Source organism: Arachis hypogaea, chromosome 17 (assembly GCF_003086295.3).
Source record: "Arachis hypogaea cultivar Tifrunner chromosome 17, arahy.Tifrunner.gnm2.J5K5, whole genome shotgun sequence".
In the NCBI taxonomy this organism is placed as follows: domain Eukaryota; kingdom Viridiplantae; phylum Streptophyta; class Magnoliopsida; order Fabales; family Fabaceae; genus Arachis; species Arachis hypogaea.
Genome location: NC_092052.1, coordinates 98,424,674 through 98,445,714, shown reverse-complemented (window position 1 = coordinate 98,445,714; position 21,041 = coordinate 98,424,674). Strand labels below are relative to the sequence as shown.

At 38.6% G+C, this 21,041-nt stretch overlaps 1 protein-coding gene across 1 annotated transcript; it reads right to left on the bottom strand.

Moving 5' to 3' along the window:
* Positions 1-2,190: 2,190 nt before the first annotated feature.
* On the bottom strand, positions 2,191-2,823 carry LOC112763546 (uncharacterized). Its single transcript, XM_025809191.1, has 2 exons — positions 2,581-2,823; positions 2,191-2,481 (listed from the first exon to the last, which is right to left on the bottom strand). Exons 1-2 carry the CDS (start codon positions 2,821-2,823, stop codon positions 2,191-2,193), a joined length of 534 nt encoding a protein of 177 aa, XP_025664976.1.
* Between the last annotated feature and the right edge of the window lie 18,218 nt (positions 2,824-21,041).

Genomic DNA, 21,041 nt, shown 5'->3' with positions numbered 1-21,041 from the left:
CAATAACCTTTTTAATACTACACTTAAGAGACCCCAACAAGGATAGAACTTCCAATTAATCATTCCTCCAGTCAAGGCTTTTTATTTTAGAATATCAATAATTATTCTTTGTTTATTTTTATTGCTCTAATTTATAATTATTCAATTGCTCATCATTATTCAACTCTCAAACTTTCGGAAAATTCCTAGTTAATAAAATAGCACCCTTTCCTGCAACTCGTTGGGAGACGACCTGGGACTCATACTCCCAGTATTTTTATTCTTAATTTTGTGACATCCTTTTTAAATTGGTGAGGCGGATTTTAGCTGGTTAAGGGCTATACTTGCAACGCTGTTCTCTTATTAAAATTCTCTTAATTAGTCTAACTTCTGCCACGCACCAGTCACGTATCACATTAAATTTAGATAATTAGAGAGTTATGAGAATTCAATTTCAAACGGTTATTCAAGTGAGATAACCTTTCTAAGATTCAATAAGAATTCAAATTAGAAAATAGTTATTTTCCAGTACACTCTAATCCGTAGGATGAAGAACGAAACTAATTCTTGAATATAAATCAATGCATAAATTAGAAGTCGAAAACAATTGTTAATCCATCCAAATAAACAGAGCTCCTAACCTTAACAATGGCTGTTTAAGTTGCTCATGGCTCAGAGAGAGCTAGGGTTCTAAAATTGTGTAAAGTGCGGAATGAGGAAGAGAAGAAAGAAGATCTTGAAGGGCTGAATCTTTTTCCCTTATCAAACCTAATTGATTTGGAAAATAAATAAAATAATAAATTCTAAAACCTGAAAGATTGTGTTTTGTTTTAATAATAATGAAAAGAAAATAAAAAATCAAATTAATAAATAAATCCAAAACCAACGAGCCCTTCTTTGAATTCCAAATACGCGTTACTAGCGCTAAATACCAGCCTCGGCGTTTAGTGTCGCTCAGGCAAAGAAGATTTGAGGGATTTGCTGTCTTCCTGGTGCTAAACGCTAGGGTTGGCATTTAGTGCCACTAGCATGGGGTCTTCTCACTATTTACGAGGTGCCTAGTGCCAAATGCCAAGGCTAGTGCCATACGTAATTATGTAGTACATGTTAGACCTTTTCAGTGTCCTATTACTACACCTTTCTTCGATCCCGATATTCCCTCTGACTTTCCTCTTTCTTGGATGCAACCTGAGGAGGACCCTGAGATCGTAGATATCTCTTCTGGAGGTGAAGAGCCAGATGAGGCATCAGCGAGCGGGTATCACCACCTGCCCAATGGTTGTCTGTGAGAGGCTTTTGGATCAGAGACGAGGAGACTTTTTAAGACGTCTAGTCTAACTCTGATACCTTAGAGTGTCTCCCTCACTTTTGCTAGCATTCTTAGAAGAAATAAGCATATCATAGAGTTAGGCTAGCCTGGTTGCCAGCTTAGGGGCTTTTTGGATAGGCCAGGCCCTAGGACATCTTATGTACATATATGTATAAATTAAATGAGTCACTAACTAAGAGATGCTGTATTTTAGTCTAGTACTTGTTTAACTGAGCTACTCTTATATCATGATGTGTATTATAATGTGATGTTTCATATACTGCTTCCTATTGTTCTATATATGTGTGTGTTTGTTACTCCTCATTACATTGAACGTATCCAACTTTTTAACTACTATTTTTTTTATAAAAAATATACACGTAAACTCGCAAAGTGTTAACAACGAACAGGCTTATACTTATTAATTATTATTACGTATGGAGAAAACAAGTTGGTAACGTTCAGCTTCTAGTATGATCATGACATGCTGGGAGTTGGGCCGTTACATTCAGTGCCAGAGCCTTCGAGTGTAATGCCACCCAGGGGGCTCTGTTTCTCCTCCAGAGTCCTCCGTTCCTATTCTAGACACTTTGCATGACCATTATCCTCATAAAACTAGGGAAAATTATGGAAAAAAACCAAAAATTAATGAAAATAAAATTGAAAGAAAAATTAAAGGATACTCAGGGTTGGGTTGCCTCCCAACAAGCGTTTATTTACCGTCACTAGCTTGACAGTTAGTGCTGCTAAGTCAACGTGTGAGTGGACCTCTGGTGATCAATATCGACTCCAAGATAGTGCTTTACCCTCTAGCCATTGACTGTGAACCTTCTATCTGAATTTTCTTCTTGAAGTTCCACTTGACCATAAGGGGACACTCTGTTTAACGCAAAAGGTCCTGACTACTGGAACTTCAGCTTTCCAGGAAAGAGCTTGAGCCGAGAATTGAATAATAGCACCTTTTGGCCTGGCTCAAACACTCTTGTGGCTATCTTTTTATCATGCCACTTCTTGGTATTTTCCTTGTAGATCTTGGCATTCTCATAAGCAGAGTTTTTGAACTCATCAAGCTCATTCAGTTGGAACAGCCTCCTCTCTCTTGCAGCTTTGGCATCAAAGTTCAGAAACTTTGTTGCCCAATATGCTCTATGCTCCAACTCCACTGGCAAGTGATAGGGTTTTTCATAAACCAACTAGTATGGGAATATTCCAATAGGAGTCTTGAAAGCAGTCTGGTATGTCCAAAGAGCATCATCAAGTTTCCTTGCCCAGTCCTTCCTTGAAGTACTTACAGTCTTCTCCAGGATCCTCTTGATATCCCTGTTGGAGACTTCAACCTGTCTCCTTGTCTGAGGGTGATAGGAGGTTTCCACTTTATGATGGACTCCATATCTCTGCAGTAGCGAGTCTAACAATTTATTGCAGAAGTGGCCTCCACCATCACTAATCAGTGTCGTTGGGACACCAAACCAACTGAAAATATATTTCCACAAGAAGCTCAGCACGACTCTAGCATCATTGGTGGGAAAGGCCATTGATTCCACCCAGTTGGACATATAATCCATAGCTACTACTATGTAAGTATTTGAGTATGAGGGAGAAAAAGGTCCCATGAAGTCAATACCTGATGAGCAGATATTTTATACGCTTTTTGGCATCATTTTCATATAGTTTTTGTTATGTTTTCTTTATGTTTTATTATATTTTCATAGGTTTTAGTGCAAAATTTATATTTTTGGATTCCACTTTGAGTTTGTGTGTTTTTTTATGATTTTAGGTATTTTCTGGCTGAAATTAAGGAGTTTTGGCAAAGTTTGATTCAGAGACAGAGAAAGGACTGCAGATGCTGTCAGATTCTGACCTTCATGCACTTGAAGGAGGATTTCTAGAGCTATAGAAGTCCAAATGGTGTGCTCTCAATGGCTATGGAAATGAAGGCCCAAAACTGGCATTCAACGCCAGCCACCAACCCTATTCCTGGCGTCCAACACCCAAAAGGGAGTAGCTGGTATCTAAGGCCCATTCAGGAGTCCAAAGCTGGTGTCCAATGCCCAAAACGCAATACCAACTCGTGGCTTCACTCAAGCTTAACCCAAACACTCACCAAGTGGGCCCGAAAAGTAGATTTTCACACCACAAGACTAGTTTATCTTATTTCTGTAATCCTTACTTATTAGATTAGTATATATAGGACAAGGATCACTCTTGTTCAAGGACTTTATGCCATATTTTCGAATACATTACTATTTTCTGTAAGTTATAAGTTACTAACTTCCTAGGTTAAGGTTAAGAGCTCTGTTGATTCTTATGGATTAATAATATCACTATTCTATTTCAATCTATGCTTGATTCCATTCTAAGATGTATCTTCGTTCTTCATTCTAATGAATTGGGAGTGTAACTTGACCGTTAGTGCACGAATCCCCACACCTTCGTACAACTGTACCAGCAAGTGCACTGGGTCATCCAAGTAATACCTGAGCGAGTAAGGGTCTATCCCACGAGGATTGTGGTTTGAAGCAAGCTATGGTTATCTTCGTTCTTGCAGAAGGTTGTTGATTTGAAAGATGGAATTACAATGTTTAATTATAAGAATAGGAATAGAGTTGTAGGAAAAATGTCCGAAAGGGGTAAAACCAATTAGATTATGTAATAGGAATAGAGTTGAGAGTTGGAGTTGCTTTGTCTTTCTAAATTAACTCTGGTACTACTGCTCTCCTTGCTTGTGAGTGATTTCTTCAATGGCAGGATGTATGTGATTGACACTAGTTTGAGCAGCTACCAATACTCCTCCAGATCTGAACCCCATGTTTAGTGTGGATCCATTCTGATTGAACGTGAAGCTTCTCAGGATTCTAGCCTCTACCACAGAGACCCTAATCTCCCCGTAAATCGGCTGAACTGATGTCTCGAGAAGTCCCCCATCGAAGTCGTGGATTAGCCGTCTGAGAGACGTGTATTCAAGCTGGTGGTTCATCATTATCCGATGAAATACACACTCCGAACCCATGTAGAATGCGATAACCTTATGCCAGTTCAACGCATTCATATTGATGAAGAACGAATACTAAAAGTAATACTTTTTATTAATTCATAGGACTCAGCAGGGCTCCTCCCCTCAACCTAGGAGGTTTGGAAACTCATAGTGAAAGTAAAATACAATGGTGAAAAGGAAAATAGGGCTGAAGATGTCTGTGATACATGAATTAAATCCTTTAAATACTAAACTAATGACTAGTAAGGGTAAAATAGTCTATTTAGTGCTAAAATCCACTTCTGAGGCCATCTTGGTGAGTGTTTGGGCTGAGCTTTAATGAGATACAAGTTCTATGAGGCTCTTTGGGCATGGAACGCCAGCTAGGAGGTCCTCTCTGAGCCTTTGGATGCTGGGCTCTTCTCTTTGGGCGCTGGACGCCTGGATGAGGGCAGGAAGCTGGCGTTGGACAACAGTTTTAGACCTTCTAATCCGAAGCAAAGTATGGACTATTATATTGCTGGAAAGATCTAGAAGTCAGATTTCCTTATCCGTTGAGAGCTCTCCATTTGGACTTCTGTAGCTCCAGAAAAGCTCTTCTGAATGCAAGCAGGTTAGATCCAGATAGCATCTGCAGTGCTTTCTCTGTCTCTGAATCAGACTTTTGCTCCAACTCCTCAATTTCAGCCAAAAAATACCTAAAATTGTCCAAAAACTCAAAAACTCATAGTAAAATCCAAAAATGTGAATTTAACACTAAAACCTATAAAAACTCAATAAAAACTACTAAAAATTATATGAAAGTGATGTCAAAAAGCATATAAAATATCCGCTCATCACAACACCAAACTTAAACCATTGCTTGTCCCCAAGCAACTAAAAACACAGTAGGTTAAAAAGAAAATTAAGATACAATAAATCTCTAAGTTTCAAATGAAGCTTAGTTACAATTAGATGAGCGGGACTTGGTAGCTCTTTTCTTCTGAATAGTTTTGGCATCTCACTATCCATTGAAACTTAGAATGGTTGGCATCTTTAGGAACTTAGAATCCAGATGATATTAGTGATTCTCTTAATTAAGCTTATTTTGATTCTTGAACACAGCTTTCAGAGTCTTGGCCGTGACCTTAAGCACCTTGATTTCCAGTATTACCACTGGATACAATAATGCCACAGACACTTTACCTGGGTGAACCTTTTCAGATTGTGACTTAGCTTTGCTAGAGTCCATAAATAGAGGTGTCCAGAGTTCTTAAGCACACTCTTTTTGCTTTGGACCACGACTTTAACCGCTCATTCTCAAGCTTTTCAGTTGACACTTTCATGCCACAAGCACATGGTTAGGGACAGCTTGGTTTAGCTGCTTAGGCCAGGATTTTATTCCTTTGGACCCTCCTATCCATTAGTTCTCAAAGCCTTGGGTCCTTCTACCCTTGCCTTTTAGTTTAAAGGGTTACTGGATTCTTCAATCTGCCCTCCTTTTCCTGCATTTTTGGGTAGTAATGGATTTTTCTGCCTTTTTTTTTCTTTTCGCCATTTTTTTCTTTCTTTTTCGCATGCATAATAATTTTTTTCTTTTGCAACATGCTTTTTCTTTTGCTTTTTGCTGCTTTTTCTTGCTTCAAGAATCAATTTTCAAATATTTCAAATTATCAATAATATTTTTCCTTTTTTCTTATTCTTTCAAGAGCCAACATTTTAAAATTTCAACTTCAAACATGCACTGTTTATTTCATACATTTAGAAAACAAAAGCAAATGACACCACATCAACATAACTAAACTAATCTTATTTTAAACTTGAAATTGATGCATCTCTCAAATCCTTACAATAAAAAAATTATTTAAGCAAGGTGAGAAATATATAGAACATTTTACAACTTTAAGACATCAATGCAAATGATCATGCAATTAGAACTAGAGAACAGATAAATAAACAGACAAAAAACAGAAAAATAACAGAGAACGAATCCACTTGAATGATGGTGGCTAGTGCTCCTCATTGAGGATCCAATGCAGTGCTTGATCTCTTCAATGTCACTCCTTTGTCTTTGTTGAGGCGACTACACAGGCTCTTGTCCATGCTTCATAGTTTGCTCCATCCTCTTCTTCCATACTTAGGAGTGGTAGAAATCAAAAAGCAAAGCTTTTGCAACACCAAACTTAAGAGTTTTGCTCGTCCTCGAGCAAAGTAGGGTAGAAGAAGGTGGGGGTAGGTGGAGCTCTGGTGCACGGAAATTGTGATTCACACTTTTCACAACTCTGCACAACTAACCAACAAGTGCACTGGGTCGTCCAAGTAATACCTTACGTGAGTAAGGGTCGATCCCACAGAGATTGTCGGCCTGAAGCAAGCTATGGTCATCTTGTAAATCTCAGTCAGGCGGATTCAATTGGTTATGAGGTTTTGATAATTAAAAGATAAATAAAACATAAAATAAAATAAAGTTACTTATGTAATTCACTGGTGGGAATTTCAGATAAGCGTCTGGAGATGCTTTGTTGCTTTTGAATCTCTGCTTTCCTATTGCCTTCTTCCAACCATGCGTTACTTCCTTCCATGGCAAGCTGTAAGATCCTCTCAGTGGAAATGGTCCTCTACGGTTTTTGCACGGCTAATCAACTGTCGGATTTCTCGTCTTGGATGAAAAATACCAGGTACAGCTACCGCATGGCTAATCATCTATCGGTTCCCGCTAGTGTCGGAATAGAATCCATTGATCCTTTTGCACACTGTCACTTGTGCCCAACATTCGCAGGTTTGAAGCTCGTCACAGTCAACCCTTCCCAGATCCTACTCGAAATACCACAGACAAGGTTTAGACTTTCCGGATCCCAGGAATGCTGCCAATTGTTCTAGCCTATACCACGAAGATACTAATATCACAGACTCGGTCCGTGTATTAGGTATCCAAGAGAATATACTCCGGCTGTCATCCAATGACTACGTTGAACATCATGTAGACCGCTTTATGGTTGTCAGGCACGCGATCTTGGCTAAGCGAGTAACGAAGATTGAGTGATTGTCACGGGTCACCCCTCCATTTTGACTTAACTGAATTAAGTATGAGAGTATATCTTGGAGAAAAAGTAGGCGTGAATTGAATAGAAAATAGTAGTAATTGCATTAATTCATGAAGAACAGCAGAGCTCCACACCTTAATCTATGGGGTGTAGAAACTCCACCATTGAAAATACATAAGAAAAAGTAGTCTAGGCATGGCCGTGTGGCCAACCTCAATTGTCTAAGGACTAAACATCCAGAGATGTAGATACAGTAGTAAAAAGTGCTATTTATACTAAACTAGTAACTTAGGTTTACAGAAAATGAGTAACTAAGTGCAGATAGTGCAGAAATCCACTTTCGGGGGCCACTTGGTGTGTGCTTGGGCTGAGCATTGAAGATTTCTCATGCATAGGCTATTTCTGGAGTTAAACGCCAGGTTTGGTGCCAGTTTGGGCGTTTAACTCCAATTCTGGTGCTAGTATGGGCGTTTTACGCCAAGATATTTTAGGTTGGCTTTGAACGCCAGTTTGGGCCATCAAATCTCAGGCAAAGTATGGACTTTCTAGAAAGCCCAAGATGTCTAATTTCCAATGCAATTTAGAGCGCACCAATTGGGCTTCTGTAGCTCCAGAAAATTCACTTCGAGTGTAGGAGGGTCAGAATCCAACAGCTGCAGTCCTTTTTCAGCCTCTGAATCAGATTTTTGCTCAGGTCCCTCAATTTCAGCCAGAAAATATCTGAAATCACAGAAAAATATACAAATTCATAGTAAAGTTCGGAAATGTGATTTTTGCATAAAAACTAATAAAAATATAATAAAAAGTAACTAAAACATACTAAAAACTATGTAAAAACAATGTCAAAAATGGTATAAATTATCTGCTCATCACAACACCAAACTTAAATTGTTTCTTGTCCCCAAGCAACTAAAAACAAAATAGGGTAAAAAGAAGAGAAAATACAATAAATCTCAAAAATATCAATGAAGATTAGCTTCAATTAGATGAGCGGGACTTGTATCCATTTTGCTTCTGAACAGTTTTGGCATCTCATTTTATCCTTTGAAGTTCAGAATGATTGGCATCCATAGGAACTCAGAATTCAGATAGTGTTATTGATTTTCCTAGTTTAGTATGTTGACTCTTGAACACAGCTACTTTATGAGTCTTGGCCGTGACCCTAAACATTTTGTTTTCCAGTATTACCACCGGATACATAAATGCTACAAACACATAACTGGGTGAACCTTTTCAGATTGTGACTCAGCTTTGCTAGAGTCTCCAGTTAGAGGTGTCCAGAGCTCTTAAGCACACTCTTTTTGCTTTGGACCACGACTTTAACCGCTCAGTCTCAAGCTTTTCACTTGACACCTTCACGCCACAAGCACATGGTTAGGGACAGCTTGATTTAGCCGCTTAGGCCAGGATTTTATTCCTGTGGGCCCTCCTATCCATTAATGATCAAAGCTTTGGATCCTTTTTACCCTTGCCTTTTGGTTTAAAGGGCTATTGGCTTTTTCTGCTTGCTTTTTCTTTTTCTTCTTTTTTTTTTCTTTATTTTTTTAGCATTTTTTCTTCTTTTTTTTCGCAAGCTTTTTCTATTCACTGCTTTTTCTTGCTTCAAGAATCAATTTTATGATTTTTCAGATTATCAATAGTATTTCTCCTTTTTTAGCATTCTTTCAAGAGCCAACAATTTTAACATTCATAAACACAAATTCAAAAATATGCACTGTTCAAGCATTCATTCAGAAAACAAAAAGTATTGCCACCACATCAAAATAATTAAACTAATTTCAAGATAAAATTCGAAATCTATGTACCTCTTGTTCTTTTGCAATTAAAAACATTTTTCATTTAAGAAAGGTGAAGGATTCATAGGACATTCATAGCTTTAAGACATAGACACTAGATACTAATGATCATGTAATAAAGACATAAACATAGACAAAACGTAAAGCATAGAATTCGAAAAATAGAAAAAATAAGAACAAGGAAATTAAAGAACGGGTCCACCTTAGTGATGGCGGCTAGTTCTTCCTCTTGAAGATCTTATGGAGTGCTTGAGCTCCTCTATGTCTCTTCCTTGCCGTTGTTGTTCCTTCCTCATGGCTCTTTGGTCCTTTCTAATTTAATTGAGGATAATAGAGAGCTCTTGGTGCTCCATCCTTAGTTACCCCATATTGGAACTCAGTTCTCCTAAGGAGGTGTTAATTTGCTCTCAATAGTTGTATGGAGAAAAATGCATCCCTTGAGGCATCTCAGGGATTTCTTGATGAGGAATTTTTTCATGCTTTTATTGAGGTTCATGAGTAGGCTCTCTTGTTTTCTCCATCCTCTTCTTAGTGATGGGCTTGTCATCATTAATGAGGATGTCTTCCTCTATGACAATTTCAGTTGAATTGCATGGGTTACAAATGAGATGAGGGAAGGCTAACCTTGCCAAGGTAGAGGGCTTGTCTGCCACCTTGTAGAGTTCTAGGGATATGATCTCATGAACTTCTACTTCCTCTCCAATCATGATGCTATGGATCATGATAGCCCGGTCTATTGTAACTTCAGACCGGTTGCTAGTAGGAATGATAGAGCATTGGATAAACTCCAAACATCCCCTAGCCACGAGCTTGAGGTCAAGCCTTCTTAGTTGAACCGGCTTGCCTCTTGAGTCTCTCTTCCATTGAGCTCCTTCCACACAAATGTCCCTAAGGACTTGGTCCAACCTTTGATCGAAGTTGACCCTTCTAGTGAAAGGGCGAGGATCTCCTTGCATCATTGACAAGTTAAATGCTAACCTCACATTTTCCAGTCTGAAATACAAGTAATTCCCCCGAACCATTACGAGCCAATTCTTTGGGTTCGGGTTCATACTTTGATCATGGTTCTTAGTGATCCATGCATTGGCATAGAACTCTTGAACCATTAAGATTCTGACTTGTTGGATTTGGTTTATCAGAGCTTTCCAACCTCTTCTTTGAATCTCACGTTGGATCTCCGGATATTCACCCTTTTTGAAATTGAAAGGGACTTCGGGAATCACTTTTTTCTTGGCCACAACTTCATAGAAGTGGTCTTGATGGACCTTTCAGATGAATCTCTCTATCTCCCATGACTCGGAGGTGGAAGTAATTGCCTTTCCTTTCCTTTTTCTAGAGGTGTCTCCAGCCTTAGGTGCCATTGATGGTTATGGAAAAACAAAAAGTAAGGCTTTTTCCATACAAAACTTAAAAGGTTTGCTCGTCCTCGAGCAAAAGAAGAAAGAAAAGAGTAAAAGAAGAAGAAATGGAGGAAATAGAGGGAGGTGAGTGGTTCGGCCAAGGGAGGAAGAAGTGTTTGTGATATGTGAAAGTTGAGGTAGTGAGGAGGGTTATTTATAGGGTAGGAAGAAGAGGGGATCCGTGTGAGAATAGGTGGGTTTGGAAGGGAAATGGTTTGAATTTGAATGGTGAGGTAGGTTGGGTTTATGATGGATAGATGTGAATGGTGAAGAGAATATGGGGAAGAGGGTAGGATTTGATAGGGGAAGGGTATTTTGGGAAGAGTTATTGATGGGATTGGTCAAGGATATTTAGAGAAGAGTGTTATAGAGAGGTGTGAAGAGGAGAGAAGAAGAGTTGGGGTAGGTGGAGATCCTGTGGGGTCCACAGATCCTGAGGTGTCAAGGAATTCTGCTCTCTACACCATTCTACCGTTCAAACTCCCTCTGTGTGCCAATTCTGGTGTTAAACGCTAGCTCTGCTACCTTTCCTGGTGTTAAACGCCAGTCTGCTGCCCATTTCTGGTGTTTATCGCCAGCCAGACACCAGACACCCCTTTCTGGCGTTAAACGCCCAGAGTGCTTCCCATTCTGGTGTTTAACTCCCAGAATGCTGCCAGGCTGGGCGTTAAATGCCCATTCTGCTATCCTTACTGGCGTTTAAATGCCAGTAAGCCTGTTCTCCAGGGTGTTCTGTTTTTTATGCTATTTTTCATTTTGCTTTAATTCTACATTTGTTTTTATGACTTCACATGATCATCAACCTAAAGAAAACATAAAGTGACAATGGAAAATAAATAAATATAATTAAATAATATTGGGTTGCCTCCCAACAAGCGCTTCTTTAATGTCAATAGCTTGACAGTGAGCTCTTAGAGAGCTTCACAGAGACTCAGAGCTTAATGGTGGCCTCCCAACACCAAACTTAGAAGTTGAGTGTGGGGGCTCTATTTGACTGTGTACTGAGAGAAGCTTTTCATGCTTCCTCTCCATGGTTACAGAAGAAGATCCTTGAGCCTTAAACACAAGGAAGTCCTCATTCAATTGAAGGATTAACTCTCCTTTTTCCACATCGACCACAGCTATTGCTGTGGCTAAGAAAGGTCTTCCAAGGATGATGGATTCATCCTCTTCCTTCCCAGTGTCTAGGATTATGAAATCAGCAGGGATGTAAAAGCCTTCAACCTTCACTATGACATCCTCTACAAGTCCATAATCCTGTTTCCTTGAATTGTCTGCAATCTCTAGTGAGATTCTTACAGCTTGCACCTCAAAGATCCCTAGTTTCTCAATTACAGAGAGTGGCATGAGGTTTATACTTGAACTATGGTCACACAGAGCCTTCTTAAAGGTCATGGTGCCTATGATGCAAGGTATTAAGAACTTTCCGGGATCCGAGTTCTTCTGAGGTAATTTCTGTTGAACCAAGGTGTTCAGTTCATTGATGAGCAATGGAGGTTCATCCTCCCAAGTCTCATTACCAAATAACTTGGCATTCAGCTTCATGATTGCTCCTAGATACTGGGCAACTTGCTCTTCAATAACATCTTCATCCTCTTCAGAGGAAGAATACTCATCAGAGCTTATGAATGGCAACAATAAGTTCAGTGGAATCTCTATGGTCTCTATATGAGCCTCAGATTCCTTTGGTTCCTTAATGGGGAACTCCTTAGGGGTCAGTGGACATCCATTAAGGACTTCCTCATTGGAAATCACTACCTTTTCCTCCTCTATAGGTTCGGCCATGTTGGTTATATTGATGGCCTTGCACTCTCTTTTTGGATTTTCTTCTGTATTGCTTGGGAGAGTACTAGGAGGAATTTCAGTAACTCTTTTACTTAGTTGACCCACTTGTGCCTCTAAATTTCTAATGGAGGACCTTGTTTCAGTCATGAAACTAAGAGTGGTCTTAGATAGATCAGAGACTATAGTTGCTAAGTCAGAGAGGCTCTGCTAAGAATTCTCTGTCTGTTGCTCAGAAGATGATGGAAAAAGTTTGCTATTGCCAAACCTATTTCTCCCACCATTATTATTATTGAAGCCTTGATTAGGCTTCTGCTGATCCTTCCATGAGAAATTAGGATGATTCCTCCATGAACAATTATAGGTGTTTCCATAGGATTCTCCCATGTAATTCACCTCTTCCATTGCAGGGTTCTTAGGGTCATAAGCTTCTTCTTCAGAGGAAGCTTCTTTAGTACTGCCGGATGCAGCTTGCATTCCAGTCAGACTCTGAGAAATCATATTGACTTGCTGACTCAATATTTTATTCTGAGCCAATATTGCATTCAGAGTATCAATCTCAAGAACTCCTTTATTCTGAGTTGTCGCATTATTCACAGGATTTCTTTCAGAAGTGTACATGAATTGGTTATTTGCAACCATTTCAATGAGTTCCTGGGCTTCTGCAGGCGTCTTCTTCAAATGAAGAGATCCACCATTAGAGTGGTCCAATGACATCTTGGACAATTCAGACAGACCATCATAGAATATACATATGATGCTCCATTCTGAAAGCATGTCAGAAGGACACCTTTTGATCAATTGCTTGTATCTTTCCCAAGCTTCATAGTGGGATTCACCTTCCTTCTATCTGAAGGTTTGGACTTCCACTCTAAGCTTGCTCAACTTTTGAGGTGGAAAGAATTTGGCCAAGAAAGCATTGACCAACTTTTTCCAAGAGTTCAGGCTTTCTTTAGGTTGTGAGTCTAACCATGTCCTAGCTCTGTCTCTTACAACAAAGGGGAAAAGCATAAGTCTGTAGACCTCAGGATTAACACCATTGGTCTTGACAGTGTCACAGATTTGCAAGAATTCAGCCAAGAACTAATGAGGATCTTCCAATAGAAGTCCATGAAACTTGCAATTCTGTTGCATTAGAGAAACTAATTGAGGCTTAAGCTCAAAGTTGTTTGCTCCAATTGTAGGAATTGAGATGCTTCTTCCAGAGAAGTCAGAAGTGGGTGCAGTAAAGTCACCAAGCATCTTCCTTGCATCTCAACCATTGTTGTTATTTTCGGCTGCCATGTCTTCTTCTTTTTCAAAAATTTCTGTTAGGTCCTCTCCAGAGTTTTGTGCTTTAGCTTCTCTTAGTTTCCACTTCAGAGTCCTTTTAGGTTCAGGATCAGCCTCAACAAGAATATTCTTATCCTTGTTCCTGCTCATATGAAAAAGAAGAGAACAGAAAAGAATAGGAATCCTCTATGTCACAGTATAAAGATTCCTTTATGTGAGTAGAATTCGAAAATGAGTAACTAAGTGCAGATAGTGCAGAAATCCACTTCCGGGGCCTATTTGGTGTGTGCTTGGGCTAAGCATTGAAGCTTTTTCGTGCTTAGGCTTTTCCTGGAGTTAAATGCCAGCTTTGGTGCAGTTTGGGCGTTTTACGCCAAGATGTTTTAGGCTAATTTTGAATCCCAGTTTGAGCCATCAAATCTCGGGGAAAGTATGGACTATTATATATTTCTGGAAATCCCAGGCTGTCTACTTTCCAACGCAATTGAGAACTCTCCAATTGAGATTCTGTAGCTACAGAAAATCCACCTCGAGTGTAGGGAGGTCAGAATCCAACAGCATCTGCAGTCCTTTTTCAGCCTCTGAATTAGATTTTTGCTCAGGTTCCTCAATTTCAGCCAGAAAATTCCTGAAATCACAGAAAAACACACAAACTCGTAGTAAAGTCCAGAAATGTGATTTTTGAATAAAAACTAATAAAAATATAATAAAAAGTAATTAAAACATGCTAAAAACTATGTAAAAACAATGCAAAAAAGGGTATAAATTATCCGCTCATCACAACACCAAACTTAAATTGTTGCTTGTCCCCAAGCAACTAAAGATAAAATAGGATAAAAAGAAGAGAATATACAATGAATTCCAAACTTATCAATGAAGATTAGCTTCAATTAGATGAGCGGGACTTGTAGCCTTTTTGCTTCTGAATAGTTTTGGCGTCTCACTTTATCCTTTGAAGTTCAGAATGATTGGCATCTATAGGAACTCAGAATTCAAATAGTGTTATTGATTCTCCTAGTTTAGTATGTTGATTCTTGAACACAGCTACTTTATGAGTCTTGGCCGTGACCCTAAGAATTTTGTTTTCCAGTATTACCACCGGATACATAAATGCCACAGAAACATAACTGGGTGAACCTTTCCAGATTGTGACTCAGCTTTGCTAGAGTCCCCAGTTAGAGGTGTCCAGAGCTCTTAAGCACACTCTTTTTTTTTTTGCTTTGGACCACGACTTTAACCGCTCAGTCTCAAGCTTTTCACTTGACACCTTCACGCCACAAGCACATGGTTAGGGACAGCTTGGTTTAGCCACTTAGGCAAGGATTTTATTCCTATGGGCCCTCCTATCCATTAATGCTCATAGCCTTGGATCCTTTTTACCCTTTTCTTTTGGTTTAAAGGGTTATTGGCTTTTTCTACTTGCTTTTTCTCTTTTTTTTCGCCACTTTTTTTTTGCAACCTTTTCACTGCTTTTTCTTGCTTCAAGAATCAATTTTATGATTTTTCAGATTATCAATAACATTTTCCTTTTTCATTATTCTTTCAAGAGCCAACAATTTTAACATTCATAAACAACAAATTCAAAAATATGCACTGTTCAAGCATTCATTCAGAAAACAAAAGGTATTGCCACCACATCAAAATAATTAAACTAATTTCAAGATAAAATTTGAAACCATGTACTTCTTGTTCTTTTGCAATTAAAAACATTTTTCATTTAAGAAAGGTGATGGATTCATAGGACATTTATAGCTTTAAGACATAGACACTAGATACTAATGATCATGTAATAAAGACACAAACATGGATAAAACATAAAGCATAGGGAACGAAAAACAGAAAATAAAGAACAAGGAAATTTAAAGAATGGGTCCACCTTAGTGATGGCGGCTAGTTCTTCCTCTTGAAGATCTTATGGAGTGCTTGAGCTCCTCTATGTCTCTTCCTTGTCTTTGTTGATCCTCCCTCATGGTTCTTTGGTCTTGCCTAATTTCATGGAGGAGGATGGAATACTCTTGGTGCTCCATCCTTAGTTGTCCCATGTTGGAACTCAATTCTCCTATGGAGGTGTTGATTTGCTCCCAGTAGTTTTGTGGAGGAAAGTGTATCCCTTGAGGCATCTCAGGGATTTCATGATGAGGAACTTCCTCATACTCTTATTGAGGTCCATGAGTGGGGCTCTTGTTTGCTCCATCCTTTTCTTAGTGATGGGCTTATCCTCTTCAATGAGGATGTCTTCCTCTATGACAACTCCGGCTGAATTGCATAGGTGACAAATGAGATGAGGGAAGGCTAACCTTGCCAAAGTGGAAGGCTTGTCCGCCACCTTGTAGAGTTCTAGGGAAATGATCTCATGAACTTCTACTTCCTCTCTATTCATAATACTATGGATCATGATAGCCCGGTCTATTGTAACTTCAGACTAGTTGCTAGTAGGAATGATAAAGTGTTGGATGAACTCCAACCATCCCCTAGCCACGGGCTTGAGGTCAAGCCTTCTTAGTTGAACCGGCTTGCCTCTTGAGTCTCTCTTCCATTGAGCGCCTTCCACACAAATGTCCCTAAGGACTTGGTCCAACCTTTGATCAAAGTTGACCCTTCTAGTGAAAGGGTGAGGATCTCCTTGCATCATTGGCAAGTTGAATGCTAGCCTCACATTTTTCGGACTAAAATCCAAGTATTTCCCCCGAACCATTGTGAGCCAATTCTTTGTGTTCGGGTTCATACTTTGGTCATGGTTCTTAGTGATCCATGCATTGGCATAGAACTCTTGAACCATTAAGATTCTGACTTGTTGAAGGGGGTTGGTGAGGATTTCCCAACCTCTTCTTCGAATATCATATCGTATCTCCGGATATTCACTCTTTTTGAGCTTGAAGGGGACCTCGGAGATCACCTTTTTCTTGGCCACAAATTCATAGAAGTGGTCTTGATGGACCTTTGAGATGAATCTCTCCATCTCCCATGACTCGGAGGTGGAAGCAATTGTCTTCCCTTTTCTCTTTCTAGAGCTTTCTCTGGCCTTAGGTGCCATTAGTGGTTATGGAAAACAAAAAGCTTTAGCTTTTCCCACACCAAACATAGAAGATTTGCTCGTCCTTGAGCAAAAGAAGAAAGAAAAGAGTAGAAGAATAAGAAATGGAGGAGATGGAGGGTTGGTGTAGGTTCGGCCAAGGTAGATTGTAGTGTGTATGTTGTGTGAAGATGAAGGTAGTGAGGAGGGGTATTTATAGGGTAAGAGAGGGGGTATTCGGCCATGTGTAGGTGGGTTTGGGAGGGAAATGGTTTGAATTTGGATGGTGAGGTAGGTGGGGTTTAATGATGGATGGATGTGAGTGGTGAAGAGAATATGGGGAAGAGGGTAGGATTTGATAGGTGAAGGGTATTTGGGGAAGAGTTAATGATGGGATTGGTCAAGAATATTTGGGGAAGAGTATTATGGAAAGGTGTGAAGAGGAGAGAAGAAAAAGTGGGGTAGGTGGGGATCCTGTGGGGTCTACAGATCCTGAGGTGTCAAGAAATTTGAGTCCATGTACCATTCTGGCATTCAAACGCCCATTATGTGCCAAATCTGGCATTTAACGCCAGCTCCGCTACCTATCCAGGCATTAAACGCCAGCTCTGCTACATTTCCTAGCGTTAAACACCAGTCTGCTGCCCATTTCTGGCATTAACGCTAGCCAGATGCCCATTTCTGGCGTTTAACACCAGCCAGATGCCAGACAGCCCTTTCTGGTGTTAAACACCCAGAGTGCTTCCCATTCTGGCATTTAACGCCCAGAATGCTGCCAGACTAGGCGTTAAACGCCCATTCTGCTATCCGTACTGGCGTTTAAATGTCAGTAAGCTTATCCTCCAGGGTGTGTTGTTTTTAATGTTGATTTTCATTTTGTTTTTGATTTTTTTGTTGTTTTTGTGACTTCACATGATTATCAACCTAAAGAAAACATAAAATAACAATGGAAAATATTAAAATATAATTAAATAACATTGGGTTGCCTCCCAACAAGTGCTTCTTTAATGTCAATAGCTTGACAGTGAAGCTCTTAGAGAGCTTCACAGAGACTCAGAGTTTAATGATGGCCTCCCAACACCAAACTTAGAAGTTGAGTGTGGGGGCTCTGTTTGACTCTGTATTGAGAGAAGCTTTTCATGCTTCCTCTCCATGGTTACAGAAGAAGATCCTTGAGCCTTAAACACAAGGTAGTCCTCATTCAATTGAAGGACTAGGTCTCCTCTACCCACATCAATCACAGCTCTTGCTGTGGCTAGGAAGGGTCTTCCAAGGATGATGGAATCATCTTCATCCTTCCCAGTGTCTAGGATTATGAAATCAGCAGGGATGTACAGGCCTTCAACCTTCACCAAGACATCCTCTACAAGTCCATAAGCCTGTTTCCTTGAATTATCTTCTATCTCTAATGAGATTCTTGCAGCTTGCACCTCAAAGATCCCTAGTTTCTCCATTACATAGAGGGGCATGAGGTTTTTCCCTGACCCTAGGTCACACAGAGCCTTCTCAAAGGTCATGGTGCCTATGGTACAAGGTATTAAGAACTTTCCAAAATCCTGTTTCTTCTGAGGTAATTTCAGTTGAACTATATCATTTAGTTCATTGATGAGCAATAGGGGTTCATCCTACCAAGTCTCATTACCAAATAACTTGGCATTTAGCCTCATCATTGCTCCTAGAGATTGAGCAACTTGCTCTTCAATAATATCTTCATCCTCTTCAGAGGAAGAATACTCATCAGAGCTCATGAATGGCAATAGTAAGTTCAGTGGAATCTCTATGGTCTCTATATGAGTCTCAGATTCCTTTGGTTCCTCATTAGGGAACTCTTTAGTGGCTAGTGGATGTCCATTGAGGTCTTCCTCATTGGAAATCACTGCCTTTTCTTCCTCTCCAGGTTCGGCCATGTTGGTTATAGTTATGGCCTTGCACTCTCTTTTTGGATTCTCTTCTGTATTGCTTGGGAGAGTACTAGGAGGGAGTTCAGTAACTCTTTTACTTAGCTGACCCACTTGTGCCTCCAAATTTTTAATGGAGGACCTTGTTTCAGTCATGAAACTGTGAGTGGTTTTAGATAGATCAGAGACTATGGTTGCTAAGTTAGAGTGGCTCTGCTTAGAATTCTCTGTCTGTTACTGAGAAGATGATGGAAAAGGTTTGTTATTGCCAAACCTATTTCTCCCACCATTATTGTTATTGAAGCCTTGATTAGGCTTCTGCTGATCCTTCCATGAGAGATTAGGATGATTCCTCCATGAAGGATTATAGGTGTTTCCATAGGATTCTCCCATGTAATTCACCTCTTCAATTGCAGGATTCTCAGGATCATAAGCTTCTCCTTCAGGGGAGGCTTCTTTAGTACTACCTGATGCAGCTTGCATTTTTGTCAAACTCTAAGAAATCATATTGACTTACTGAGTTAATATTTTGTTCTGAGCCAATATTGCATTCAGAGTATCAATCTCAAGAACTTCTTTCTTCTGAGTTGTCCCATTATTCACAGGATTCCTTTCAGAAGTATACATGAACTAGTTATTTACAACCATTTCAATAAGTTCCTGGGCTTCTGTAGTGATCCAATGACATCTTGGACAATTCAGACAGACCATCATAGAATATACATATGATGCTCCATTCTGAAAACATGTCAGAAGGACACCTTCTGATCAATTGCTTGTATCTTTCCCAAGCATCATAGAGGGATTCACCTTCCTTCTGTCTGAAGGTTTGGACTTTCACTCTAAGTGGAAAGAATTTGGCCAAGAAAGCATTGACCAATTTTTCCCAAGAGTTCAGGCTATCTTTAGGTTGTGAGTCCAACCATGTGCTAGCTTTGTCTCTTATAGCAAAGGGGAAAAGCATAAGTCTGTAGACCTCAGTATTAACCCCATTGGTCTTAACAGTGTCACAGATTTGCAAGAATTCAGCTAAGAACTGATGAAGATCTTCCAATGGAAGTCCATGAAACTTGCAGTTCTGCTGCATTAGAGAAACTAATCGAGGCTTAAGCTCAAAGTTGTTTGCTCCAATTGTAGGAATTGAGATGCATCTTCTACAAAAGTCAGAAGAGGGTGCAATAAAGTCACCAAGCATCTTCCTTGCATCTCCACCATTGTTATTGGGTTCGGCCATCTCTTCTTCTTTTTCGAAAAATTCTGTCAGGTCCTCTCTAAAGTGTTGTGCTTAGCTTCTCTTAGATTCCTCTTTAGAGTCCTTTCAGGTTCCAGATCAGTTTCAACAAGAATGTTCTTATCCTTGCTCTTGCATATGAAAAAAAAAAGAGAATAGAAAAGAATAGGAATCCTCTATGTCACATTATAGAGATTCCTTTATATGAGTAGAAGAATAAAAGAGTAGAATGAAGAAGAGAGAAGATGAAGAATTCGAACACAGAAAGGGAGAGAGGGTTCGAATTATAAGAAGAGAAGTGTTAGTAAATAAATAAATAAATAGAAAGAGACGAGAGAGAGATAGAGTTCGAATTTTAAATTAAAATAAAAGGAAAATATTTTTGTTTTTATTTTAATTATTGGTTAGTATTCGAAAATTAAGGGAAGAAATAAAATAAAATTTGAAATAGATATGATTAATTTATTTAGTTTTCAAATTTTAGAGAAAAGATATGATTGAAATAGTAAACTTTTAAAAACAAACAAAAAGTCAAGTAGTTAATTGAAAAAGATTTGAAAATTAATTTTAAAAAGATAAGAAGTTAGAAAAGATTTTGAATTTAAGTTTGAAAAATATATGATTGAAATTTATTTTGAAAAAGATTTGAAAAGGAAATTAAAAAGATTTGATTTTTGAATAAGTTTTGAAAAGATAGGATTTTTAAATTGAAAATTTTGACTTGACTAATAAGAAACAATTAAATTTAAAAATTTTATGACTAAATCAATTCAAATTTTCGAAAGTTATGAGAAGAATAAGGGAAAGATATATTTTTTATTTTTGAATTTTTATGGGGAGAGAGAAAAACTATAAAATGAAACATGACATAAAAATTATGAATCAAAACAAGAAAAATATGCAAGAACACTTTGAAAGTCAAGATGAACACCAAGAACACTTTGAAGATCATGATGAACATCAAGAACATATTTTTGAATTTTCTTAAGAAAAGAAAAACATGCAAAACACCAAACTTAAAAATTTTTATTCTTTAGACACTAATAATTCAAGAATGTATATGAAAAATAAGAAAAGACACCAAACAAGAAAATTTAAAGATCAAACAAAGAGAATCATCAAGAACAACTTGAAGATCAATGAAGAACACCATGAATGAATTTTCGAAAATAATAAAAATACAATTGACACCAAACTTAAAATTTGACACTATACTCAAACAAGAAACACAAAATTTTCGGTTTTTATGATTTTATGAAATTTTTTTGTAATTTTTCGAATAATTGGAAAAGAAGAAAATAAATAAGTTCAAAATTTTTAATAGGAATTCCAGGAATCATGCAATGTTAGTCTAAAGCTTCAGT